Raw genomic sequence first — 25,020 nt, 5'->3', positions numbered from 1 at the left:
GATATTCGGCTTCATTTTTTAATTCTATCACATTGCAAATAAAGTAAGTAGGATTTTATCATCAAACAGTGTTTCTTCTGATTTTTCTCAGAAAAGTTCTGGAAATTAGGGATACATCGTCCCCATAGTCTTGGCATTTAATTCCTTTGAGATTCTACTTCTCAAACATTAATCAACCGTTAGATTCCCCAAGCACATTTTACAAATTTGACTATTTTACTCCTGGTACAGCACTCCGGCCGTAGTAATGAACTTGAAGGAAAATGTTAAAAGAAACCAGCCAAAGCAGCACTCAATATGACGGATTGATAGAGGCCAAGGGGTATCAGGCATTTGCCGTGTATGGCCACTTGGGGAGGGTGCAAAAATAAATAAATAATAATAATGGGGAAGAACGTTTAAGTTCTACAACGTCGATTTACTTTTTAGTAGAAAACCACTATTAATTTAATTGTAACTTAATTGTTAAACGAAAAAGTAGTATCTTAAATATTTAAATTAAATATATTAACCTGAATATTATTTATATAAAACACATTAAAAATAAATGAAAAATTATGTTTGAATTTCAGAAGCCGCTCATCCATTCAAAATTCAATTTTATTAGCCTAGTTTATTGTTAGCAGCATTTGCATTATCACATAAAATTTGTAAATTTGATAGCAAAACAAATCTTTACGTAGTTTTATATACACTTAGGAGTATATTATTCAGCTCCTGGTAATATTTTGTTAATAATATTATTAACAAAAGTAATTAGTTTATATACAAGACCTTTTTTAGTGAAGGAGAAAAATAAATGTTCATTGAGCTTGTGTAAGTAATTTCTTATCGTACCAGGTAATCTTATTCTATAAAAATACAGTTAAATTTCATAGAGTTATATATAAGTTTTTTATCGTTTAAATCCCCCGGAATTCTCAGGTGGCCCTAATCGTCACCGTGGGCGTAATAAGAGGGGCCGTTGAGGGGTCTGAAGCTTAAAAGGAGTTGGTCGAGGGGAGCAGGAGTTCACGATCCGCGGGGTGATGTCCCCCAAGGGAAAGGGCGAGGGCCTTTCAGGAAGGGTTTCCAGTATACTCCCACAGTGCCTTCCTAACAAACTTGTTTTGCAAACTTAAATACGTGGCCGTATATCCGATATTAAGCCTGTTTAAGTGACACGGCGAAGTTAATGGCTTGGGGCTTCCATTTTGGCCTTGGACGGCAGCCGTCCTCTTGTCCGCTCGCCTCTCTTATTTTTAATGCGCTCCTAAATTGTCATTGGCCCTCCAGGGCCTCTTGAAGAAAGAATGAATAAATCTCTTAGACTAGAAATGAAAAAAGGTCATTCAGCCTCCTCTTTCGACAACTTTAATTAAATTTTCTAAAGAGACCACGGCAAAAGTATAACGGCCACCCCTCAAATATTTATTCTTTCAACCAATTGAAACTTTTTTTAATAAATATTTTACACATTTTACTATAAATATTTAAAACATGCCTTGATCAAGGCCGTATTCAATTTTTATACTTGCCTTTTATAAGTGAAAATAAAAGTGAAAAACACCGAAATTAATTTTCCATGAATTTGAGAGAAGTCTAACGAAAGCAATCAACGCAACAATCATTATTTTTAACAATGCATATACACCTTGGTCATAACCTTCAGTTAAACTCAGTAAAACCAAATAAACAAAATTTATTTGTACTTTTACTTAGCCAGAAATTAATAAAATATAAAATATTTAACTAAATTAATTATTTAGTAAATGTTTTATTTAAGAATATAATAAGATTTACAACTCAACAAATTAATGTCATATCGTAATGGCGATTTTAACCATCTACCAGGGGTTGATGCTACCAAAATAATAACAAAATACAATAAAATATTAAATCAGTGTATTAATTTAGAGTTCACTCATTTAACTCGGAAACCATTAACTTTACCAAAAATAGTCTTATACCAACCCCAAGTTAATTTTGGCTAGGAATCGCGTGGTGCTAACAGATTTAACATGACTTACTCAACTAGCTGGGAAATAACAATGTAATATCCTGTCCTTGTTATTTTAAATGAGAAGCACAAATGTTTATTGTACAGTTTGATTCTAGAGCTTATTTAATGCCACCTCTAATAAGAGGAAAATGGTGATAAGGTCGACCTTTTGTGAGTTATCCTTGACGGAAGACGCATGAGGTGGTATGCTTTTTGAAACAACAAGATAGGCTTCCCTTTTTATTTAGAAAATTTTTTAATTTTAACAAAAAATGGTTTTAGATAAACCGCCAAACATTCCAATATCCACCGCATTCAAACTGCCCAGTCTATAATACTACGAAAAATACTAGATGCTCCATTTTATGTATCGAACCAAACTACACATGCAGATTTACATATTCCTTTCGTACAAGATGAAATACGTTTCCGTTACCGTAAATTTCATAAAAATCTCCCAACTAACGTAAACCAACACATCAGAAACCTCGCATCCCGACGAATCCCCTCAAACCCTCCTCGCCGACTGAAGAGACAATGGCCGCGAGATCTCCTGGGAAGTGATGATGATGACAGTGAAAGTGATAATGACACGTAACAATTGAACAAACAATATTATTGTAACATTGCAGTAATACCAATGAGTGTTTTCTCCACTCTTGGTTTTAATTTTGTCTTGTTTTAATTACCTTTCTCACTGTTACTTATTACCGACTAGTTGGTAGTTGTAATGCACAACAAATTATATATATATAAAAATATAAAACTTTCTCATCTAGCGGGGAAATGACATAGTAATTTTAATTGAGAATTCCACATTTTTATTGTACTATGCGATTCTGGTTTATTGTATGCCACATTTTCTGAAAAGAAAATTTTAATGGCATCGACTATATCTGTATTGTGCACCATGGAAGGCGCGTGAAAGGGGTATGCTTTTTGTAACAACAATATGGCCCTCCCCGTCTTACATTTAAAATGCAGGGGTTTCACACAGTGTCTTTTTACGCAGAGAGTGTATTTGAGCATTTATTATAAACATACATTTTAAAAAATGGTCAAATCTGCAAAATACATAATAAAAGCTGAAAATCATTTTTAAAATAAAATGGACTTGATGATAGAGAAACTTAGATTCATTTTTGTAAAAAGATGTGTGGTGATTAGTGATTTAGTGATCTTTTCACCTCAAAGAAGCCGACTCCTTACACAAAAATGTCTTTTTATATCTACTTCCTTCCCCATCCCTTCAAAATCCAACGTATATAAACATAAAACAGCAATATCTCACTGGAACTCTCAACACGACACGCAAGATTGGCACAATTACACAGAAAACAAACACTTTGAGTGAGTAGAACTCCACACTCTACATGTATTTGTTAAATTTAAGCAATGTTTGTAAATCCCAGGCCCTGAAGATGATCTCAATAAAGATCGAAACGTTGGCACGATAAAGAAAATGTTTTTCTGAAACCTACATCACACCCGACCGCATCTCACGATTTCTGAATAATCATTTGTAAAAAGAGTTCTTTTTTTGTAAAAATTAATATAAGCAAAGCGTAAAAGCAACCCATGATCCCTACCATATTCTGAGACGATTCTTATCGTAAATTTACTTGCTAATCCTAATCTTTATCGAAATAAGCAGGAAGGGCCATCTTGTACTTTGAAAACGCCTGCACTCGTCTATGTACGGGCCTATCTCAATCAATTATCAAAATTTTTCCATTCAGTAAAGTGGCATAAAATAACCTCTAGAATCGATTGTACAATAAAAATATGGGATTCAAACTTAAAATAATAAAGTTTGTGTTATTTACCAGCTAGATGTGGGGCATAACACGGAAAGTTATGTTAAATTTGTTGCCACCACGCGATTCCTAGCCAAAGTTAACTTGGAGTTTGTACAAGACCATTTTTTGTTAAAGTTAACCGTTTCCGAATTCAATGGGAGTACAATAGAAGTTGATACACCCTGTATGTTTTAATCAAAATTGGTAAGATTTGAAATAATCAAATTTCCTTTCTTTTTTATTAAAAGGTTTAATTGGCAAATATTTTTATTTGTTATTGCAGTGAACATAAAAAATGTTATTTTAAAATTTCTATTTAGTGAATAAAATGTTTTATAATGTCTAAAAATAAGGCATACTGCCATAAAAGGATCGGTATGTTCTAGTGCTCTTTTATGGGGCAATTGTCACTTAAAGATCATAAAAATATTGCGTTTATTGTTTAAATATAAACCTTGATATCAAGATATATTACTATGTGTACTAAATAAATGGTTTTGTTGCCTAACTTTTCATTATGTACCATATCACCAGATCTGCATAAGACCATTTATTTATCTTGATTTGGGAGTAGTATTTATTCATATATTCGTACATATTTTATATAAAATATTGTTTATACGCCATATTTTTGATTTTAAATATTTTTTTCATAAATATATTGGGAGATTTTGCATACTGTTAGGGTGAAGAGTAACGCTAAATCTATCTATTTAACAGAACGCTATCTGAAATAGGGCCCTACGTTCTTTGTCTTGGAATAACGTGCTTATTAACGTGTGGAGGTAAAGTTTTTTTTTTTTTTTTTTTTTAGAGATATTGTTCAATAACGAAAAATAACATTATACAGGGTGTCTCAGTTCCTTCTGACGAAACTCAGGGAATAGATTATACTCTTCATTTGGAGCAAAAAATGCCCAGGAGAAAATTTTCGGAAAGTTCTCTATTTTGAAGATATTCGTAAATTTAGGTTTTTTCAATTTTTCACTACCTTACCACATAAAAACGCTTACAACTTCCAAAATGTTGAGACTACAACAAATCCAATTACACCATTTGAAAGAACGCTAAATTTGCTGTAAGATACTTCTATTTGCAACAATCTGAATGATATAAAATGTTAGCCAATATCAGTAGGAACATGTCAAAATTACAAAATTTAAAATTTTGGTCATGATTGCACGTTCTACTGAGGTTACAAAAAAATACCTACAACTTGTCAAATTTCACAAAAACTTTTTCATCTAATATAATTTACGTTGATATATCCAGGTTTTTAAATAACGTTCAAGTAGAGTTGAAAAATAACAATTGAATGTTCGAAAACGTAAGCTAAGGTAAATTTGCAGGGGGGTAGAAATAAATCAATTAAAACTCGCTTTGTAACATAATATTAATATTGATTAATATTATTATCTTCAGTAATTTTGACATGTTCCAACTGATATTGGCTAAGATTTTATATCGTTCAGATTATTGCAAATAAAAGTATCTTACTGCAAATTTAGCGTTCTTTCAAATGGTGTAATTGAATTTGAAAAAACCTAAATTGACGAATATCTTCAAAATAGAGAACTTTCCCAAAATTTTCTGCTGGGCATTTACTGCTCCAAACGAAGAGTACAATCGATTCCCTGAGTTTCTTTAGAAGGAACTGGTACACCCTGTATATTTAGAAATGCAATAAAATTGATTATTTTATGGTTACCATTTTATGATTCGTAAAATTGCTAAGTTAAGCAAAACGCTTTCTTTCTTTAAACGTTTTCTACACTTTTGTCCACAATTTCGTTTAACTTAATTTATTATTTATTTTTTTAGTTGCTCCGAAACTCCCGGTAATCGATGTTTACTTTGTAGGTTAGGGCTTGTGAAACAATGAGGTGTTCTGTATTTGTCAAACTATCGTCAGCAATCAATAGAGAGAAAATTCACAACATCCGTCATCAGTGCCTTTGTTTCCTACATTGCAAGATAGGACTGAACTACTACATACACCCCAGGAAACATAATTTCCTTAAAACTAAAAGGCAAATACTTCAAATACCGTCTACATTATTTGAACGACGTTAACTACGTACGTAGATGAAATATAGGAAACGAAAATATAATATTGAGTATTGACACTCCGATATACAAATTGTTCAACTATTCTATATTAAACTTCAAATTTCATTTTTATTAATGACCTGTTACTCGGAATACGAATTTATCATTCTTACTTAGTGATTCAATTAAAACAAAGTTGATTATTACTATTAAATTATTAACACTTTAATTTATTTACAAATGAAAAAATGTAAGAATAAAACACATCGTAACTGCTTTTTGAATATAAAAACACGTTTACGTTGAGATTTGAGGTCAGTTTATGTTTCGGTATAACTTACTAAAACTGAAAGTTCTATTCCACACCAGCTTGAATAATAAGTTTGGGCTTGAGGCGATTACATGTAAGAAGGCGTCTTGGGCAACTGTATTGAAAATTAATTCCATTGAGTATGTAATTAACTGTCGGCTAAATTTAACGAAAATTCCAATTACGCGCTGTTGTTAAATTTTAACTAGTTATTAAACGCTCGGCTTAATTCTCCTAATTGTTTTTTGGGTCATTTGTTTATTTACCAGATTTTAATAAAGCAGCTTGTTATTTAAGAAGTTTTTTGTTCCAGTACTAGTAGGGAATTTTTTTAAACCCGAAATTAAACTGCAGGATCTAGTCAAATTTCTTGATGAATTAGGACACACCGGTGTTCTATAATAGAGGGGGTTAGAATAACTATCAATCGGCGCGGTATACCAAATCTCTTTGAATTTTTACATCATACATCATCCAATGTATAATATACACTGATAGGCAAAAAATTCCACCCACTTGTAATATAACTTGATTTTTATATTTTAGTCAAAGTTTCACGTTTTGTAACGCTTGATAATTGAGTCTTTGTCTAAAACGGTAAAAAAAAGTAAATTGCTAAGGAAAATGACAAATAAAAATAAATTTAAAAAAAAGACGGACAGATAAAATTTGTATTAAATTTGTTTTAGATTTTCAATTAACTTTTCAAAATTGCGAATTTCTTCCTCTTAATTACCTCTCGACGACGCCTCTGCATACTTTCTACCTGTCTAGAAATGTTTAAGTCAATTGAGGTTAAGTCATTCTTCACGAATAGTAAGATCCCAAGGTTTTTGACAGATGGATGCACAAGGCCAAAAAAAAAGACTGGTGAATAAAAGGATAAAAAAGGTTATTAATACAAAGCGGAGGAATATGAGGTAAGGATTTGAGAAGGGGATAGGATCCAAACACCTGGGACTTATTGATATTGAGAGAGAGGATTTTTTCAACGGCCCAAGGAGCTGATGGCATTTAGATCATTTAGGTCATAAGCTTAAACGGAGAGATAGATTTGGAAGTCATCCGCGTAGTGGTGATAGGTGCAATATTTAAGAATATAAGGAAGATCATTAATATAACAACAAAAGAGGGAGGCAGATAAACTGTAGCCTTGAGGAACACCAGTAATGGTGGGCAAAGGTGAAGAAGGAGGCTTGCCTGGATTGAGTTCTATTTGCGAACGATCTGAGAGGATGGAATGAAATCATTGAACAACAATGTAGGATAAGGAAAGGGAATTGAGTTTAGAAAGAACAAGAGAACGCTGTATCAAAGGGTTTGGAAAAAAAAAAGGACAACAAGAATTATAATTTTAGAATGATCCATAGCCATCTGAATATCGGAAGTCACTGTTAAAATAGCAGAATTTGTGGAGAAACCAAAACGAAAGCCAGATTGGAGGGGTGCAAGTAAATTTGAGGTTTCTAAGTAATTGGTGATTTGAGAGTTAACTATTTTTTCAAGTGGTTTAGCAAGGTTAGAGATAATGGAAAGGGGCAGATATCTTTGGGAGAGGAAGGGTTAGCGAATTTATTTAGGGGTTGGTTCCATGATTTTGTAAAAATTGCCTTTGTAAGGAAAAGTTATAATCATAAAGGAATACAGGAAGGATGGTTGGAAGACAGGCGTTGATCAATTTTACTGGTATCCCGTCTGAGTCAATTGTGTTTGTCTTTATAAACACGATGGCATCTATAACTATGTGGGTAAGATGTCAGAAAAATAAAGCCGGCCAATTGAATGCGAACCCGTAACAAAATAAGCATTAAACTCATCAGGAATTGCTGGGAAAATTTGAGGAGCTTGGGTTGACTTACCGAGGGAGAGGTTCTGTAGAAGATTCCACTTAGATTTTGGTTAGGGGCAGAAGAAAATGTATCATGAAAATAACGAGACCGAGCCAATCAAACCTTAGTTTGAGTAAGATTCCGAAGACGAGTAGACTACAGGATCATCACATGACCTGTGCGTCTGGCGCGTCTACGAGTAGCTTCACATCTTTTCCTTAAATCCTTGTTCCATCAGTTAACCAAGGAGCTGGCGGGCGGCGAAAATACTGATATGAAGGGGAGCATGGGAATGAAGAAAAGAAAGAAGGTTTCCGAGAAGGGTTCTACAATTTGGTCAAAAGGAGACGATGACAGAAAATAACCTTCTTTCATCTTGGCCATGCCAATAGTACATTCATTTCTTTTAAACATGCCTTTAAAATAATACAATACTCTACAACAATTAACATAATAATTACAGATGCAATATTGTCATATCTTTTAAAATCCAATATGGATATGGTAAATTATTCTAATGCTATACAAGGTAAACTTTGATGTAAAATATGAATATTAATGTTATGCTTATTGTATTTTCTTAAATAATGTGAGTGATGATGGGTATAAATTCCCGAACGTCCAATGAATGAGTTATTAAACAATTTTTTATACATATAATAATTTGTACAAAAACCACATGGAAATCTTGTCTCACATTTGAATTTTAAATAGTTCTTTATAGATTATTTAACAGATACTAAAATATTTTTCACTTAATTAATATTTATGAAAGGTATTGGTTGAGATAAAAAAGTCAGTGTTACCAGCGGGATTCGAACCCACGACCTTCAGCTAAATATACCGCTACTCTACCACATGAGCTATCGTGACTTGATCCGCTCGGAGAGCAACCTCCCATCTCAACCGCACCTCTTGAATTTTTCCTCCTTTTTGCCATTCTTCAATTAGTTTTTATCTCAGCCAATACCTTACATAAATATTAATTAATTGAAAAATGTTAATTTTTCAATCGGACTACGAACTGTAATAGATTTGATAATTAAATGTGTGGTGATTAGTGACCGTTAATCGATATTTATTTAGAAATCATGAGATGCGGTCTGGTGTGATTTAGGTTTCAGAAAAACATTTTCTTTATAGTGCCAACGTTTCGATCTTTATTGAGATCATCTTCAGGGCCTGGGATTTACAAAATTGTTTACATATAACAATTACATGTTGGATGTGGAAAATTGAATTTATACAATGCAAAATATATTTTTTATATATTTAATCAAACGTATATAAACACAAATTAGGAAAATCTCACTGGCACTCTCGACACGACACGCAAGAATGGCACAATTACCCAGAAGATAAACACTTTGAGTGAGTAGAAATACTTTGATTGAATATATAAAAAATATATTTTGCATTGTATAAATTCACTTCTCGACATCCAAAATGTAATTGTTATATGTAAACAATGTTTGTAAATCCCAGGCACTGAAGATGATCTCAATAAAGATCGAAACGTTGGCACGATAAAGAAAATGTTTTACTGAAACCTACAACACACCAGACCGCATCTCACGATTTCTAAATAAATATTAATAATTAAACTGAAGTATATCTTCACGAAAGCACTCCGTGGCCATTTCATTTGTCGCCGAGAATCAAATAGATTACACGACATTTGAAAATTGGCAAAAAGAAGGGAAAATTCGAGAGGTGCGGTTGAGATGGGAGGTTGGTATCCGAGCAGATGGAAGTCACCATAGCTCAAGTGATACAGTTTCTGTGTATTTAGCCGAAGGTCGTGGGTTCGAATCCCGCTCGTGACATTGTCGTTTTTAACTCAACCAATACGTTTCATAAAGATTAGTTAATTGAAAAATGTTAATTGGTCAATCGGACCACGAACTGAAATGGATTTAATACTAAAATATTATTTTCCTACGTACTTAAATTAATGTTTAAATTATTATTTATCATGATTAATCTTCGGGACGATGAGAGTCAGAATTTGTTATTTTTGATAAGGTCTTTTTCCCCTTCAATTCTCTATCAATATTGTTTGCTTTATGTGCTTTTCAATAGAAAGTTAGAGATAAGTATATTAGACTCGGTTGTGTGTCGACGGCGGAGTACTTTGTCCTACGTCGTTCATATATTAAAGGTCCATTTGAGAGTTTTGCGGCTTTCGTTAGTAAAGTCGTCAATACGTTTTGCGTGTTCATGAACTAAACAAAAACAACACATTCCCTTTGTATTTATTTAAGACTACGGAGTTAATAAACCGCTACGAGGATGAGAAATTGATTGCGCAATCGTATAACAGCAAGTGTTATAAAATTGTATAAAAAATATATAAAATAATTATCTATCTCTTAATTTATTCTAATGCTATAAGAATTCAGTCTTGTCTTACCCTCAAAACAATTTTTGGATAATTCTATGAAACGTCATTCTACGTCACAGAGGTTTTAAACCGGCAAGGTTCGTGACTGGAGGAGGTGAAATATGTTGAGTCAAGTCAGGATTCATTGCAGGCCTCCGAATCCTTACAATCTCTGTGGTTTTAAGGTAATCCGTTGCGCATTTGTCAATGTACGGCCTGGCATTGTAATCAATAACGAATCAGGACTTATGGTTAACATGGAACGGAACTCGTGTTCTTATTAAACCTGTATTCTCCTCTTTGGAAAATTAGCAACCACAAACAGTAACAAAATTAATGTGTTAAAGCATAAGGATATATTCTTTTAATTTCATATGTAATCTCCACCATCTGGAATGAACCTTTTACCTCTGTTTGGATGGACTTCTTTTCTAATATTCGTAATTTCAAAGACGCCCTGTTAAGTCTGATTTCAAGAATTCGTCGTTAATAAATCAAATTTATAATTTTCTTTCATTTTGTTGTTTGTTTTATGTGCTTTTCATTGAAAGTTAGAGATGGGTGTGTTAGACTGGGTTGTGTGTTGACGGCGGAGGACTTTGTCCCACGTCGTTCATGTATTAAAGGTCGATTTGAGAATTTTGCGGCTTTCGTCAATAATGTCGTCAATACATTGCCGTGTTAGTGAACTAAACAAAAAACAACACATTTCTTTTTTATTTATTTGAAACTTCGCAGTTAATAAATAATGTTATTATGAGTTAATTAAGTTAGTAAGTATAAAGTTAATTAAGTTATTACAATAATAGTTCCAAGACGCCCTTTTAAGTCCCATGTAAAGAATTCCTCGTTAATCAAATTTATAATTTTCTTTAATTTTATTTAAAGTGTATTTTGTTCTGATAACTTTTCGTGGATAAATGTGAGCTGAGCTATTCTTTTCGGTGCATTTGACGGCGTTTGTTTGTTCTCTTTTTACCTTTAGCATGCCATCTGTCATTCACCGCATAACCTGATAATGTTGATTTTTAACCACAAATATACAGAAGCCGCCGGAATGCAAAGCCGGAGAATCGGAATTAGGTACCAATTTGTGTTCTTATTTATAGCTAGTCTTTTAATTTTTTTTTCTAACAGAAATCAAAGAATAGGATTTATCCGAAAGTATTCATTGTTTTCGAAACTAGTTTTAGACTTCATTAAATACATTATATTTTATTATAAACAACATTTGTTTGTTGTTAGGAATAATATTTACCAATAATATTATTTATTTTTCTACTTTTAATAATTTTTTAAAAACATGCTGTAAAACGGTTACAAAATAAAATTCAATGCGATGAGTGTATAATTACAATTACCAACGAAGCAGAAAATTTATCGAACTTGGAGTCCTTATTCAATTGTTTTACAATGTGCTTCGAATATTTAGAGACGCTGAAAAATGTTTCAAATCGTCATCTAAGACAAGTCAGATATGAATTTTTTTAAAATTGAAATTACTAGCCCAATAGTACAGGAGAATTTTTCATCAATTAAAGTAATTTTCAGATAAACATCAAGACATTCACAAAATAACGTGGTGAACAAAATGTGTTGGAAACATATACTTTACTGTTAGATTTGAAAAATATTTGAAAAATTTGAACAAACATATAAACAAAACTCACTGGTCATCCAACTCAATCCTTTAGTGACACAAATTTTCTCTACTACACTTCCGGAAACTCCCCACCGCCGACTGAAACGCCGACACGAGTGATTGCGGTGAGAAGTGTTTACCTTAGATTGGATCTACCTACATTGGACGGTCATTATAGTGACTTCTCCGCTCAGAACTATACAATTCAATTATTCTTTATAAAATGAAAACAAAACACCCACGTAACTATAATTTTGAAAGACAATTATTTTAGCCAGAGCAAAATAGGCTATGCACTTGAACTCTTTCAATCCACTCCTCAGCCTCACCATCCGTTATTTTCCAGCAGTTTCGATTTCTATGTGTTCCTTAACAATCTGTTGCGAAATAAAAAAACACTTCTCGACTCACCTCTCTATCCTCTTCACAACCCATGATCACGAACCGCCCCCTTTTTTTTTTCAGTTTTCTTTCAACATTTTCCAAAATTGCTCATCCCGTTTCACCTAATCTCGCTATGACCTTCAGTACTAATTCCTTTTTCCATACTGTCTCCACGCCAAATTATAAGTTTTTTCTTTATTCCTTTTATTCTAAATTGTAGTTTTGTACCCTGCCCAAACAAAAATACAAGTAATTTTTGACACAGTACTAAATCTTTTTCTACCTAAATATTGTATTGACTTTTACTATTATTATTATTTTTATTAATTTATTAATTTTTAGATATAACCGAAAGGAAAGAAAATTGAAAAGCTGAAGTTATTCAAATTTAATTAATAAAAAATCGTGTAGAATAGCGAGCTAATTTATAGGCGAAAACAATGTTTGTGTGTCATTACGGTGTATATTTTTGTGTATTATGCCAATTGAAAGGTTCAGGATTTGGCAACGATTATGCTATATCATTGCTATTTATTTCTGTTATAATAGTCACATTGTAAATTAACATTATGAATTGTTCATTACATTCATTACATTGAATTATAAGAAAATTAGCAACATGGCACGTGGTTGACGTTCTTGCGGGATGGTACAAATTAGACATTCATATTATTACATATCTCTCACACACTACAGATAATTAGAGAAAATCCTAGCATCTTAATGGTGCTGCTGATTTAAATAAGCTCAGGTTTGCACGTGCATGTACCTATGCACTCACATTTACAGAGTTGAGCTCATCACATCTCTCAGTCCACCGGCAATTCCAACTTTTGTACTATACAATGATACACTGGTAGACCTCGATAATAATCTTCCTCGTGTGTTGGGAGTCCGGGTCAGACTTGGTCTTATGCGTCTAGCCACCGAAGTTGGGGTTGGGCTCAGGGACTGTTGACAGCTAGGTCTTTTCAACCTCTAACGTAATCAGTTTCCCATTCACACCCTCACTGACTCATAAAAACATTGTTTCCTATTTACATACCATTCACTCAGTTAGGGTGGTGTACTCCTCTGTCTTATTTTACACCTATTATATATCTTACTTGATTGAGGGTCGATGAGTACTCAATATTCCGTTATTAGTACTCCACTACATACCACACATTCACGCCAATAAATACATTCATCTCAACACACACTAGGGTACATATAATTAATCATTACTGTAAACAATGAAACAACCCCATTCCCTAGGGGGAAGAAGCGGAACAGATTACCCGGATAATTGGATAATTGCTGCCGTGCTCAAGCACAATTCACATGTGGGGTGGCTTTCCTTCGCGCTGTCTATAGAGTCAAAAATTGCACCCTTCAGTTAGGTGACACACCGAGCAACCTTTCTTTGCATGCCGGCCCCTTGGATGGATGGATACAATGGATACTAGGAACTGGAGGAGTTCCCTCCTGAGCACTGCAGCTGTACAGCTTATTGTATTTTATCCCTGGCTCCATTTTTTGGGGGCTCGTAACACAAGTGTGAATTTGAGCCCCCGGTGTGCCAGTGTTCTTCCATAGTAGAAACTCATTTTTGAAGGGGGTTGGGACCAAATTCAGGGTCGCTGAGATCTGATACCGCTCCTCCCATTGATGAGTGCTGTGTCAATTTCTTTCGCCACCGGTACGCTTAGGCGTCAGAAAAAGTCTACAGGCGACGGTGGGGATCGAACCCAAGTCCGCGGGATCTACTAGCCGAGAGTCTGACGCCTTAATCACTCGGCTACCACGCCCCCCTCTGCCGGCCCCTTTATTCTTATCATTTTTGATCCTTCTCTTATTACACATATACACAACTCGTTTATTTGAAACTTAGATAACTTTATTTGAAGGAACATTTTTGTGTCCGAAATTGCTGTTAAAGCTGAGATTCAATTAGGTTACATTGCCTTTTATACGTTTGTAACAATAACAAACTGATCTACCAATGAAAATGGTGAAAAGCCAAAATGATTTTTTTGCGTTGCAGAGTGGGGTAATATTGAGGTTATTGTTAATATAAATATTAATTCATTGTAGAAATAATCCTATTTTTAATTGATGTATTGTTTTTATTGTTCACAGAAAAGAGCAGTGATGATAGACTGGAAGTGGTGAAAGAGCTTCTCACGCAGTCAACAATGAAGCATTTCTACCTTAAGGGGAATAAGTCGAGAGCTGGAGGGATGTGAGCCTGCGTGTTCTGAGGGAAGTGAAGTAAGCGATGTGGGTGTGTATGCTACTGTGCTTAGTGACGACACAGGGCTCAGATGGCGGTGGAACGCTCACTCGCGTCATCTCAACGCGTTTCGGTAAAGTGCAAGGCTTCCTGCGGCCGATGGGAGCGGGGAGGCACCTCAAGCCGATCGAAGTGTACCTCGGAGTGCCTTACGCCACCCCGCCCACAGGGTCCAACAGGTTCAGCCCCACCCGCACAGCGGCACCTTGGGAAGGTGTCAAGATGACAGATAAATTCGGGCCGGTATGCCCTCAAAAGCTGCCGGATATCAGGAACGAGACGGCTGCTTTGGAACGCATGCCTCGCGGCCGTCTGGAATACCTCAAGAGGCTGCTGCCATACCTTCAGAACCAGAGCGAAGACTGCCTCTATTTGAATATCTACGCTCCTTCTCAAGGTAACCGGAACAAATTTTAAATAGTTTATATCAACCTTATATCAATATTACAGGGTTCGTCCTTTCTCGCATTTTCATTTTTGCCTTCGGGCTCAACGCGCTGGAACGAATAGAAAATGAGAAGAGGTTGAGCTCTAAAAAATTCCATTTCATATTATAGAACAATTTTCTTTAAAAAAAACATAACTACATTTTCACTTTTAATTTGATTGTTTCCAACCTGGTTATGTAGACCCTCATGATTAAGTAAATAAAAAATTCTTTGAAACTCGCCATGAGAGAGAACATTTCGTTTTGGTAAAAAAATACCTAAACCACCAAAAAACCAGTAACATTTATCCTGAAGAATGTATTTCTAGTCAAACCGAAAACAAATGGATAAATTGTAATTCCAACAAATCTATTCAGCCCCGATGTTGCCTACCGATTATCATTAGGTCCGGTCAATTGTCGGTTGACTTATGCCGCACAAACATTCAAGTCATAAAAAGAAAAAAGAAAAGAAATTTTAGATGAATGAGAATTATTGTCACAGTGATGAGTAATTAAACGGAAATTTGTATCGATGAACAAATTCAGAAATTCAGTTCTTTTGGAGATCTAGGGGGGAGGAAAAAATCTGTAATTTGTTCATTTCCGTTACCCTAATCCCTATCTTTGCGATTTTGATTACTAACACTCGTTACGACCCCCTTTGTCATCGTCAGTGTTTGTTTTGCATCATTGTCCCAACCGGATTATGCCCATTACGGAACGATAATGGAAGCGAAATGCCAAAATGGGCCTGACCTAAACAGCGAAGTTGAGAGTGTAATGGTAAGTAACGACTGAATTACCAGGAAATAACAGAGATATACAAGGTAAATTTTTGTTATAATTCTTGTTTACGTTTTACATCTAACTCTTTAAATACAAAGATAAAACATAACAGCACCGGATAAATTGAGAAAATTATTATTTAACGTCACTTGTTAAGTTGCCATTAGTTTCACAGCAATTCTACAACTTCGGCTTAAATATCTAATTTCGGTCCTGTTAGATTATTTACAAAAGGAAATAGGCTGTTTTAGACCCTGAGTAAATTTCCGAGCATAAATCACCAAGCTTCCCCCTTGAACAAATTGTCCCATCATGGTTTCAGAAAAGGTAAACCTTCTTGCTTGATTCAATTGCTATAAATAAAACATTTTGACGACCCACTCAGCACTCACACTTTACGGAAGTATCGCCTTTACGGCTTTGAATTGTTTCCACTTGATTTACCTGGGTTCCGTATTGACGTCGGCACTGTATCTTCTGATAAGCATAATGATCTAAATTGTTGCCGGCTCAATTACGTTGTACTAAAGCGGTTTATCTGTCGTATCCGAGTAATATATTCATTTTTGCAAGTTATAACAACCAATAAAAAAAAATTTGATATATATTTTATTATTATTATTGTTACCCTAAGAGGATATGAAAAAAAAATCTTTTTGTATTAAAGCACAATGAATGATTAGCACAAAACACATTTAAAGAACAAGGTCAATCAAGTTTGACACATTTAGAAAGTTGAGTTATTTAAAATTAAAATAAATATAAACAATTGAAATTAAATAAATAAAAATTAATAATGAAATTATAATAGATATTAGATGAAAAATAAAAAGTTCCCTCCCAAGCGCTGCAAGTGTATTTACGGCTGAGTTGCCGGCTATATCATCTCCGCTGAGTGAGATCGAACAAGATTTGGTGCAACCAATATAGTGTACACACCGACTCAGTGCAGCCTTACAATTAGCCATCCGTGATATCTTTTCCACGGTTCTACTAACCCAAGCAATACAACACAAGATTAGTTAAATAAATAAACAAAAAAGTAACTATTTATTACATTGATTGCGGGTCATGTAGACATAGAAGATAAGGAGAATGCCGATCAAGCTACCAACGAGCAGCATGCTACCTGACAAGGAGATAAATTATGTCTCAAATTTACCCTTGGGAGATTGGCAGAAACCCTTGGTATAATGACCATCATATAAAAAGAAGTGAAACAATCGGTCAAATCGAGAGCCATGGGGAGGATGAATAAAATACAGAAAACAGTGTGACTCAACTGCAAATAGGCCACACCAGACTGGCGCATCTCGTAATTAACAAAAGCCACGGTTATGTCCCCTATGCGGATAACAAATAACAGTTGAACATATACCGATAGATTGCGTACAACGTGCGACAAATTAAACTATATCTGTCCTTTCTTCGAGTCTCAAAAAGGTACTAAAACACAGCAGTGATGGCAGCTGATATCGAATTTATCGAATATTGAAGCAAATGATCTCATTTGATGCTTTCCCATGCTTTCCTATTAATGCATTGATTAGTGTATGTTGAGAATGCGTTGGTAGATTGTGGCGAAATATAGAGTACCTCATCGGCCCACCAAACTAGGTTTTTGTTTGAATGTTTTTTGTTCTTGAATGAATGCATTTCATAGCCAGAATGGTTGAATAAACCTTGAGAGTAAAAGGGGGAGGCACATCGTAATATTAATATTTCAATGGCTCCCCAATTTTCAGCTGTTCATATGGTGTAAAAGGTTATATTCGATATGACTGAATTTATTAGTGTGAATGTAAGCGGGCATTCAGTGTAACATCGAGGACTCTGAAACGCGCCAAACTAAGGTAAGGCTTACTTTGAATTAGTTTTGGGGCCTTTTCAAAACGTATGGAGGGGCTCAATACGAGTACAAATCGACTCCTAGACATCAGGAATTTATACCAGAGCTAATGAATTATGTTCGTTAAATATATGTTACTTAGAATATTTCTGCTAATAGTTCACTTAAAGAATGTGTATACGTGGTTTCTAACACCTAGCCATTTACACCATGAATTTTAATCAAATGAATACAAGAAAATTTGAATTATATTATTTTAATTATAAATTTAATTATAATAGCTATAACAATTTCCTTTAGTCGATTTTGTTGACTTATGATCAGCACTTCAAGAATTTTGGTCTTTTTCTTTGTAGTTTTCGTATTATATAATAAATAAATATCTACTATATATTTATGATAGTTGTGAATGTATTCTCGTTCATAATTCGTCTAATAAATTTTAGCTGGAGAAACGGTGAAAGATCAGTAAAATGTTATTTGAATTAGATAGCAAATTCGCGGTAACGAGATGCTGAATTTTGAAGGCATCTACATACGTCGTTATTTCTAACAACCCTCGACAAACAATCTACTTAAGCACCATCAGCTGGCAAATTATGTTTCTTTCGTAACAATTGACCACTTTTGAAAAAGGATTTGTACGTTAAGATTCGGAGATGTCACGAATTTACAACTAATATAGAAACCACGGGTTTTTTTACAGTGTAAGGGTCAAAGGAATTCAAATTCCTATCGCTTCTATTGTAAAGCAGCCAAGCAGTTGAATCGTTTGTTACGAGAGCTTGTAGCTACATACCGAGAATGCTTTTCTTTTCTCTCCGCCTCATTCTCATCTCTCTGATATTTATTTAGAAATCGTGAGATGCGGTCTGGTGAGATGTAGGTTTCAGAAAAACATTTTCTTTATCGTGCCAATGTTTCGATCTTTATTGAGATCATCTTCAGGGCCTGGGATTTACAAACATTGTTTACATATTACAATTACATTTTGGATGTGGAAAAGTGAATTTATACAATGCAAAATATATATATTTTTTATATATTCAATCAAAGTATTTCTACTCACTCAAAGTGTTTGTCTGCTGTGTAATTGTGCCATTCTTGCGTGTCGTGTCGATAGTGCCAGTGAGATTTTGCTATTTTGAAGATGATCTCAATAAAGATCGAAACGTTGGCACGATAATGAAAATGTTTTTCTGAAACCTACATCACACCAGACCGCATCTCACGATTTCTACATAAATACTTGGAACAATTGAATTTTTTGTTTTTCAAAACATAATGTGATTTCATTTTAGCATTTGTAACAGAATTAACAAAGATGATATTGATTCGCAAAATTAATATAACAATTATTTCAATTTTACATAATTATTTTTTAAATTTATATTTGTACAAACGCTTCCAATAGACAATTTGTTTTGATTAGAAATCTAAAATATTATTCCTAAGCAAATGTTTTACATGAAGAAATGGACAAAATTTACTGTGTTTTGGAATGTTCTAGAGAGACGATTACTTATTTAGAATATAGATCGTACATATTATAAATTAGTGTGGATTTCTAGTTTAAACTACGCAAACACTAACTATTATTATTATTATGCTTTTCAAGTTCTTTACTAATTAAACGAATGCTATTTGACCTTTAGTGTAGATACTATTTCTGTAGAAACAAGTGGTGACCGTTTTATATTATTTTATTTATGGTCAGTTGGGCCTTTTTCGATCATCGGGGTTCGCCTGTCCTCCCAGTTTTGCACTATCAAACTAGTTTTGGCTTTCCGCCAATTTTAGGATTAGTTTATCACATTTTCTTTAATATATATTCAATTTACTTAATAGCTTCTTATTTTTTTTACCGAATTATGAATGCCGTGGTTAGTTATTCAAGTAGCTGTTAATACTGAACGTCGTTTACACAATATGACCTTTTTATAACTTTAGACAAAAAATATCCGACCAAAACAGCAAGGAAACCATATGTATATATAAATATAAATATATGACATACATATATAAAAATACATGACGAATATACCAATATATATATATATTGGTATATTGGTCATGTATTTTTATATATGTATGCCATTTATTTTTTTCAGAAGTTATATTTAAAAACAGTGTAAACGACCATCGGTCTTATATACATATAATCTTAATTGTTACTTTTTTAATTATTGCGCCTAAAAGCGTCTGAAAAATCAAACAAGCGAAAGTTGGCAGAGAAGAAAACGATTCCATTCTAGAATAACTTGATTTTTTGTTGGAGCAAAAGCAAGAGAATGATGTGGACTGTAAGGTTTTTCAATGAAGCTGTAATCGAAGAATGAAATCACATTTTTACGGCAAAAGCACTTTGGCATTAACTAAATTTTTGACCATTTTATTATCTGTACTGATAATTAATCTAATTTTATGTTTTTTAAATTATGAAATCTTTCCTGCACATTATGTACTATTTATAAAGCACACGCTATTGTTGCTTTTAGAAATTATATTACACATATAAGTGCTTTAATGGCTGTATAAAAAGCAGCTGAAGAAATTTTTCTGCAATTCATATATAGAATAGTTGCTTTGATCTTTTTTACTTCGCTTTAATCCATTTTCAATTATTACCTTATTTTATTTTTTACATTTGCTTTGAAAAATGTCAACATCGCTTGCTTTAGATTAGATAAATCTTTTAAAAATACAGAAGCTTCTTCATACCTTCTAGTCGACATTTTAATATTGCCAACAGTATAATACGATTTATCATGAACTCATAGCGAATGCTCAGATAAACATGTAAAAATGTTCAAAAGGGGGATGCATTTCTAAATGCAATTAATTTATTTTTGAAATGGTTATGTGAAGTTATTTAACTGTCCTTATATTTAATGAAAGGTCGAAATGTTAATCATATTAGGTTTTTCACAAGTCAATTGAACAGGGACTATACAATTGTAAATAATTAAATAACCAATACAGAGGATATGTACGTGACTGTTTTGCGTTCTGAAAGAAAAAATAATTCAATTAAACTTGCCTTCGTGAAACGATCTCGGAGAGGGAAAGTTGTTAAACAATAGTGGGTAATTGAGTTTCGGCTACGAGAAGAGAAGGAGAATTGTGAAAGTAAATAAACGATTGTCGGGGGACGCGGGAGGTGTAAAATTGGCAATTACTAAGCTAGCGGGCCAAGGGGTAAAACACATCTGCCAGGGGGCCGCGCCACTTAACCATTTCACGCGTCAACCTGGATCCGGAAAAATATCGGGACGTCCGTTTTCCCCCCCAGGCGAATTTCCACAATTAGCACGACGGCTGTTCGCCAAATTGGTCCAATTAGCGACTCGTTGTGTGGAGCGCCTTGGCCCCCAGGGGAATCGGCCCGCCCTGGGAAACGGAAATGTCATAACGGTCGCCTGACCAGGCCGCTAGAGCTGGAACAACGCCTGCCACTCGCCTGGCAACAAACCGTCTCTCCAAATATTCCCCATTGTTTATGTCCTGGGGGACGAAGGCAGATTTTCTGCACAACGGTTTTTAATATTTTCATTAAGAAACAAATTTCGTCATTCGGCGGTCACGAAACTACTATATACATGTACATAATAATAATATCGCTTTATTGAACAAAATGTACAACGATATAGCTGTCTGAATCCCTAGACATGGTCTGTAATTCCTTGAAAATGAGAATTGGAGTGTCGGTCACGTGTCAAGCTATCGTCATGATGTTCGGTTCCAATTTGTTAAAACTCGGGAAATCTCGTCCTCGTCGGACATGTCTTAAGAAAATAAGAAATGGAAATGTCAAAAATTAAACCTAAAAATGAGCAAAATACGATAAGAACTAAATAATCCACGGCTCGTAATTTTTGAAAAATAGGGAAAAACTGAAAAATAACTTTTTCTTCCGCACTATCGGTGGTAGGGTGGTGACGTGCGATACCCGAAAATATGTGATACAGTACTCGGTCCGTATCGAAAGAAATATTCGATACAACTCAAGTATCGACAGAAATAATTTGATACTAATGAGTATTTACTCATATGAGTACTTTTTCGTATATTCATAAATGATCAACTTACTATTGTGGACTTAGGTAAAATAATCAAAAAATTGCAATTTTTTGTTCAGTTTGAAGTATTTTTTCATACAGTGGGTATGTAGGTAAGAACACTGAGAAACTGCCAACACATTTCAACATAATGGATATTTCAATTTTATCATCATCGAATTTTGAGAAAATTGATCAACGGGTGTTTGTTTTCAAATGTTTGAAAAGATAAAATATATTCACCAGATTAAATTCACTAATTTCATGGTCGTTTGACTAATTAATATATTACAATTAATTAAGGTTTTTAGTTGAGATAAAAAAGTCAATGGCACGAGAGGGATTCGAACCCACGATCTTCGGCTAAATACGCCGCTGCTCTACCACTTGAGCTATCGTGACCTCGATCAACTCGGGCACCAACTTCCCATCTCAACCCCACGATAGCTCAAGTGGTAGAGTAGCGGCGTATCTAGCCGCAGATCGTGGGTTCGAATCCCGCTCATGCCATTGACTTCTTTATCTCAACTAAAAACCTTAATTAATTGTAGTATTCACCAGAGTTCACAAGATGCCAAAAATTCAGTTTTCTTAGTAAAATAACTTCATGTCTTACTTTTGGGAGGAGGCATGATTAGGTATCTACCTACGAGAAGGAAGGCGAACACATTTTAGGGACTTGAAGACAAAAATATTTTAAAAGAAATGACCGAAATTGAAAGTGCGAGGTGCGACGCGGGATAGAATTGTGAGTTACCAGAATTATCAGCAGAGTTACCAATCAACAATTAAAAATCTCGATTGACTTTGTTGACACAAGCCGCTAGTAGGCGATCTTAACAGTAACTAGTCAACTCCCAGTTTGATGAGAGGTAAGTTTCGAACGGTAAATAACAATTCAATATTACTTGAACACTCGACGAAAAATCTATTTTAGTATATTATCCGATACTACAGAAAGTATTCGATTCAATGCTTGTATCGAATGACAATGTTAAATACCAAAATTACTCGGTATCGAAAGAAAATACTCGATACTTTACTCATATCGATTGATATCACACGTCACTATGGTAGGGAAGCCTCGTAATCATGCAGGAAGTCTCCTACAAAATTAAAATTTCCACTCCCGCTGATATCCGTAGACAGGGTTTATAATTCCTTGAAAATGAAAAATAATTAGAGGGTCGGTCAGGTGTCAGGCAGTCGTCATCAGTTGAGTTCCAATTTGTTAAAACTCATAAAATGCTCGTCCTCGTCGCACATGATCTCTAATGAAAATCAGAAGGGGAAATATTCGTCGAAAATTAGTCCTTAAAATGAGGAAAACGCAACAGTACAGAATTACATAATCCACGTGTCGTAATTTTTGACAAATAGGGAAAAAACTAAAAAACTACTTTTTCTTCCAAACTACCGGTTGTAGGGAAGCCTTGTAATCATGCAGGAAGTCTCCTACAAAATTGTTTCCACTCCGATTATATGTTTCAGAACTTTGTGATAATTTTTATTATATTCTTCCAATGTGTTTCTTTTTAACGTATACTCCTCCAAAAATCAATATTGCCATTCTCATTTTGTTTTATACCTCTCTGAACAATTCTTTCCGTTTCTGTCTGAGGTCAATTCTTTGTTAAAGGGAAAACTCCAAAACCAGAGCTTTTATCTTATTTAAACGGTAAAACCGGACCATGTAATCCGGATCTTATTCCATCAGAGAATCTACTGGTATATTAATTAGTTCATTAGTTAAATATATTTCTTGTTTCAACAGTTCTTCATTACTATTAAAAATATCCTCCAATTTTCGTGTAGGACACAGCACAATATGCCACTTTTACTCGTTTGAACATTTGTGATTAGGCTGTGAAATAATTTGTCATTTTGTCACTGGAAGACGAAACAGAAATTATCAAATGTTTGGACATATCTTGTAAAAATTCAAAAGATTTGGACATTTTTAATTAAACAGTTTTGTTGAATTTAAGAAATAAACAAATCAAACGACCAAAAGTTAACAATGGTCGATTATTATTACATACTAGTATTCAAAATTTATAATACAAATGTTTGCCTCATATGAAGTTTTTAATATATATTTTATATAACTAACTATCAATCGTTTTAGTGCTGTCCTCATAAATATCCCTTTTCGTGAAATGAACTCAAAAATACATATAAGAGTTTTCACCAAGTTTGCATAAGAACTAATAAAATTTTTATGAGCAAATTGCAATTCTTTCGTTCAATTTATGCTTGGGAAAATACTCAACAAAATTCGTTTTGCGAGATATTTGTAACTAGGTAGTCATAAAAATAATTTACGAAATGAAAAGTTTATAAACGTAAAGGTTAAACAATTAATTAACCATTTTGTTTACATGCGTTATTTGTATTTTCGCGATTCCATCTTGTGTTCATCAACTCTAAAGTTCTGAGCATATCAGATTTTGTGAACTTATAACTATAAATGTGATTTCTTCGTAATTCGGTCTTTTCTAATTGTCGAAACAAAGTCTTGAAACTCAAATAATTCTCTTCCTTTGCGGGATTAAAATAAATGTGGTTTTTCCAGGTGTAAATATCAAGCCCTTTCTCAACAAAGCCTTCTTCCATCGGTATTACGCTTCGATTTCGTCTGACGTAATTCTACGTAGCCGTCTGGGGAAAATACACCCAGCCCCAGAGCAATTAAGAGTAGATCCTTTACTTAGCGGAAAGCCACGTGTGATAGATGTGCCATACTAATAAAGCCAATAATCGGGTTTCTACTCCTCTGTTCCATCACGTCCCGAAACCCTTAAGAGCACATCTGGCAGAGTTATAGATTCGATATCCCGATACGAACGGAATTATCTCAATATTGATATTAAAACCTAAATCATTGAACATTGATTGTCATTCAGAGTTTGTTGCGTATGTAACTATGCTTCTTGATAATTTAATGGTAAAAATATAAAAAACAAAACCAATTAATATATAATTTGGAAAGTGTTTTGATTTGAGGTTTGGACTATTTTAAACGCTCTGTCCTGCTAACACTCGCTTTGATGTTTACACAGACAAGTTTCTATATTTTTATATTTTAAATGTATTTTTATATTTTTAGAATGCATTTGTGTGACTTTCATTTAGTAGTAAAGACTGGAAGAGAGACCTATTTATTATTACGAGAGAGATCTATTATATTTCATATAACATAAGAACAACGTAAGACATAATTTCAATTAATTAATCTTTATGTA

The 25,020-nt window shown here is 34.0% G+C and overlaps 1 protein-coding gene across 2 annotated transcripts in view; it reads left to right on the top strand.

Moving 5' to 3' along the window:
* LOC106664635 (neuroligin-4, X-linked-like) overlaps positions 1–25,020 on the top strand; it is a 532,107-nt gene that overhangs the window by 92,742 nt on the left and 414,345 nt on the right. For both annotated transcript variants that reach the window (XM_024228640.1, XM_024228641.1), the window contains exon 2: positions 14,499–15,049. In XM_024228640.1, coding sequence (XP_024084408.1) covers positions 14,638–15,049 — 412 coding nt within the window. In that variant the 5' untranslated portion in view covers positions 14,499–14,637. The remainder of the gene's footprint in view (positions 1–14,498; positions 15,050–25,020) is intronic.

The sequence above is a fragment of the Cimex lectularius genome, unplaced genomic scaffold (genome assembly GCF_000648675.2).
Source record: "Cimex lectularius strain Harlan isolate CLEC.00 unplaced genomic scaffold, Clec_2.1 scaffold267, whole genome shotgun sequence".
NCBI classification, from domain to species: Eukaryota; Metazoa; Arthropoda; class Insecta; order Hemiptera; family Cimicidae; genus Cimex; species Cimex lectularius.
Note: the sequence above shows the minus strand (reverse complement) of the source record. Positions and strands in the feature narration are given on the sequence as shown.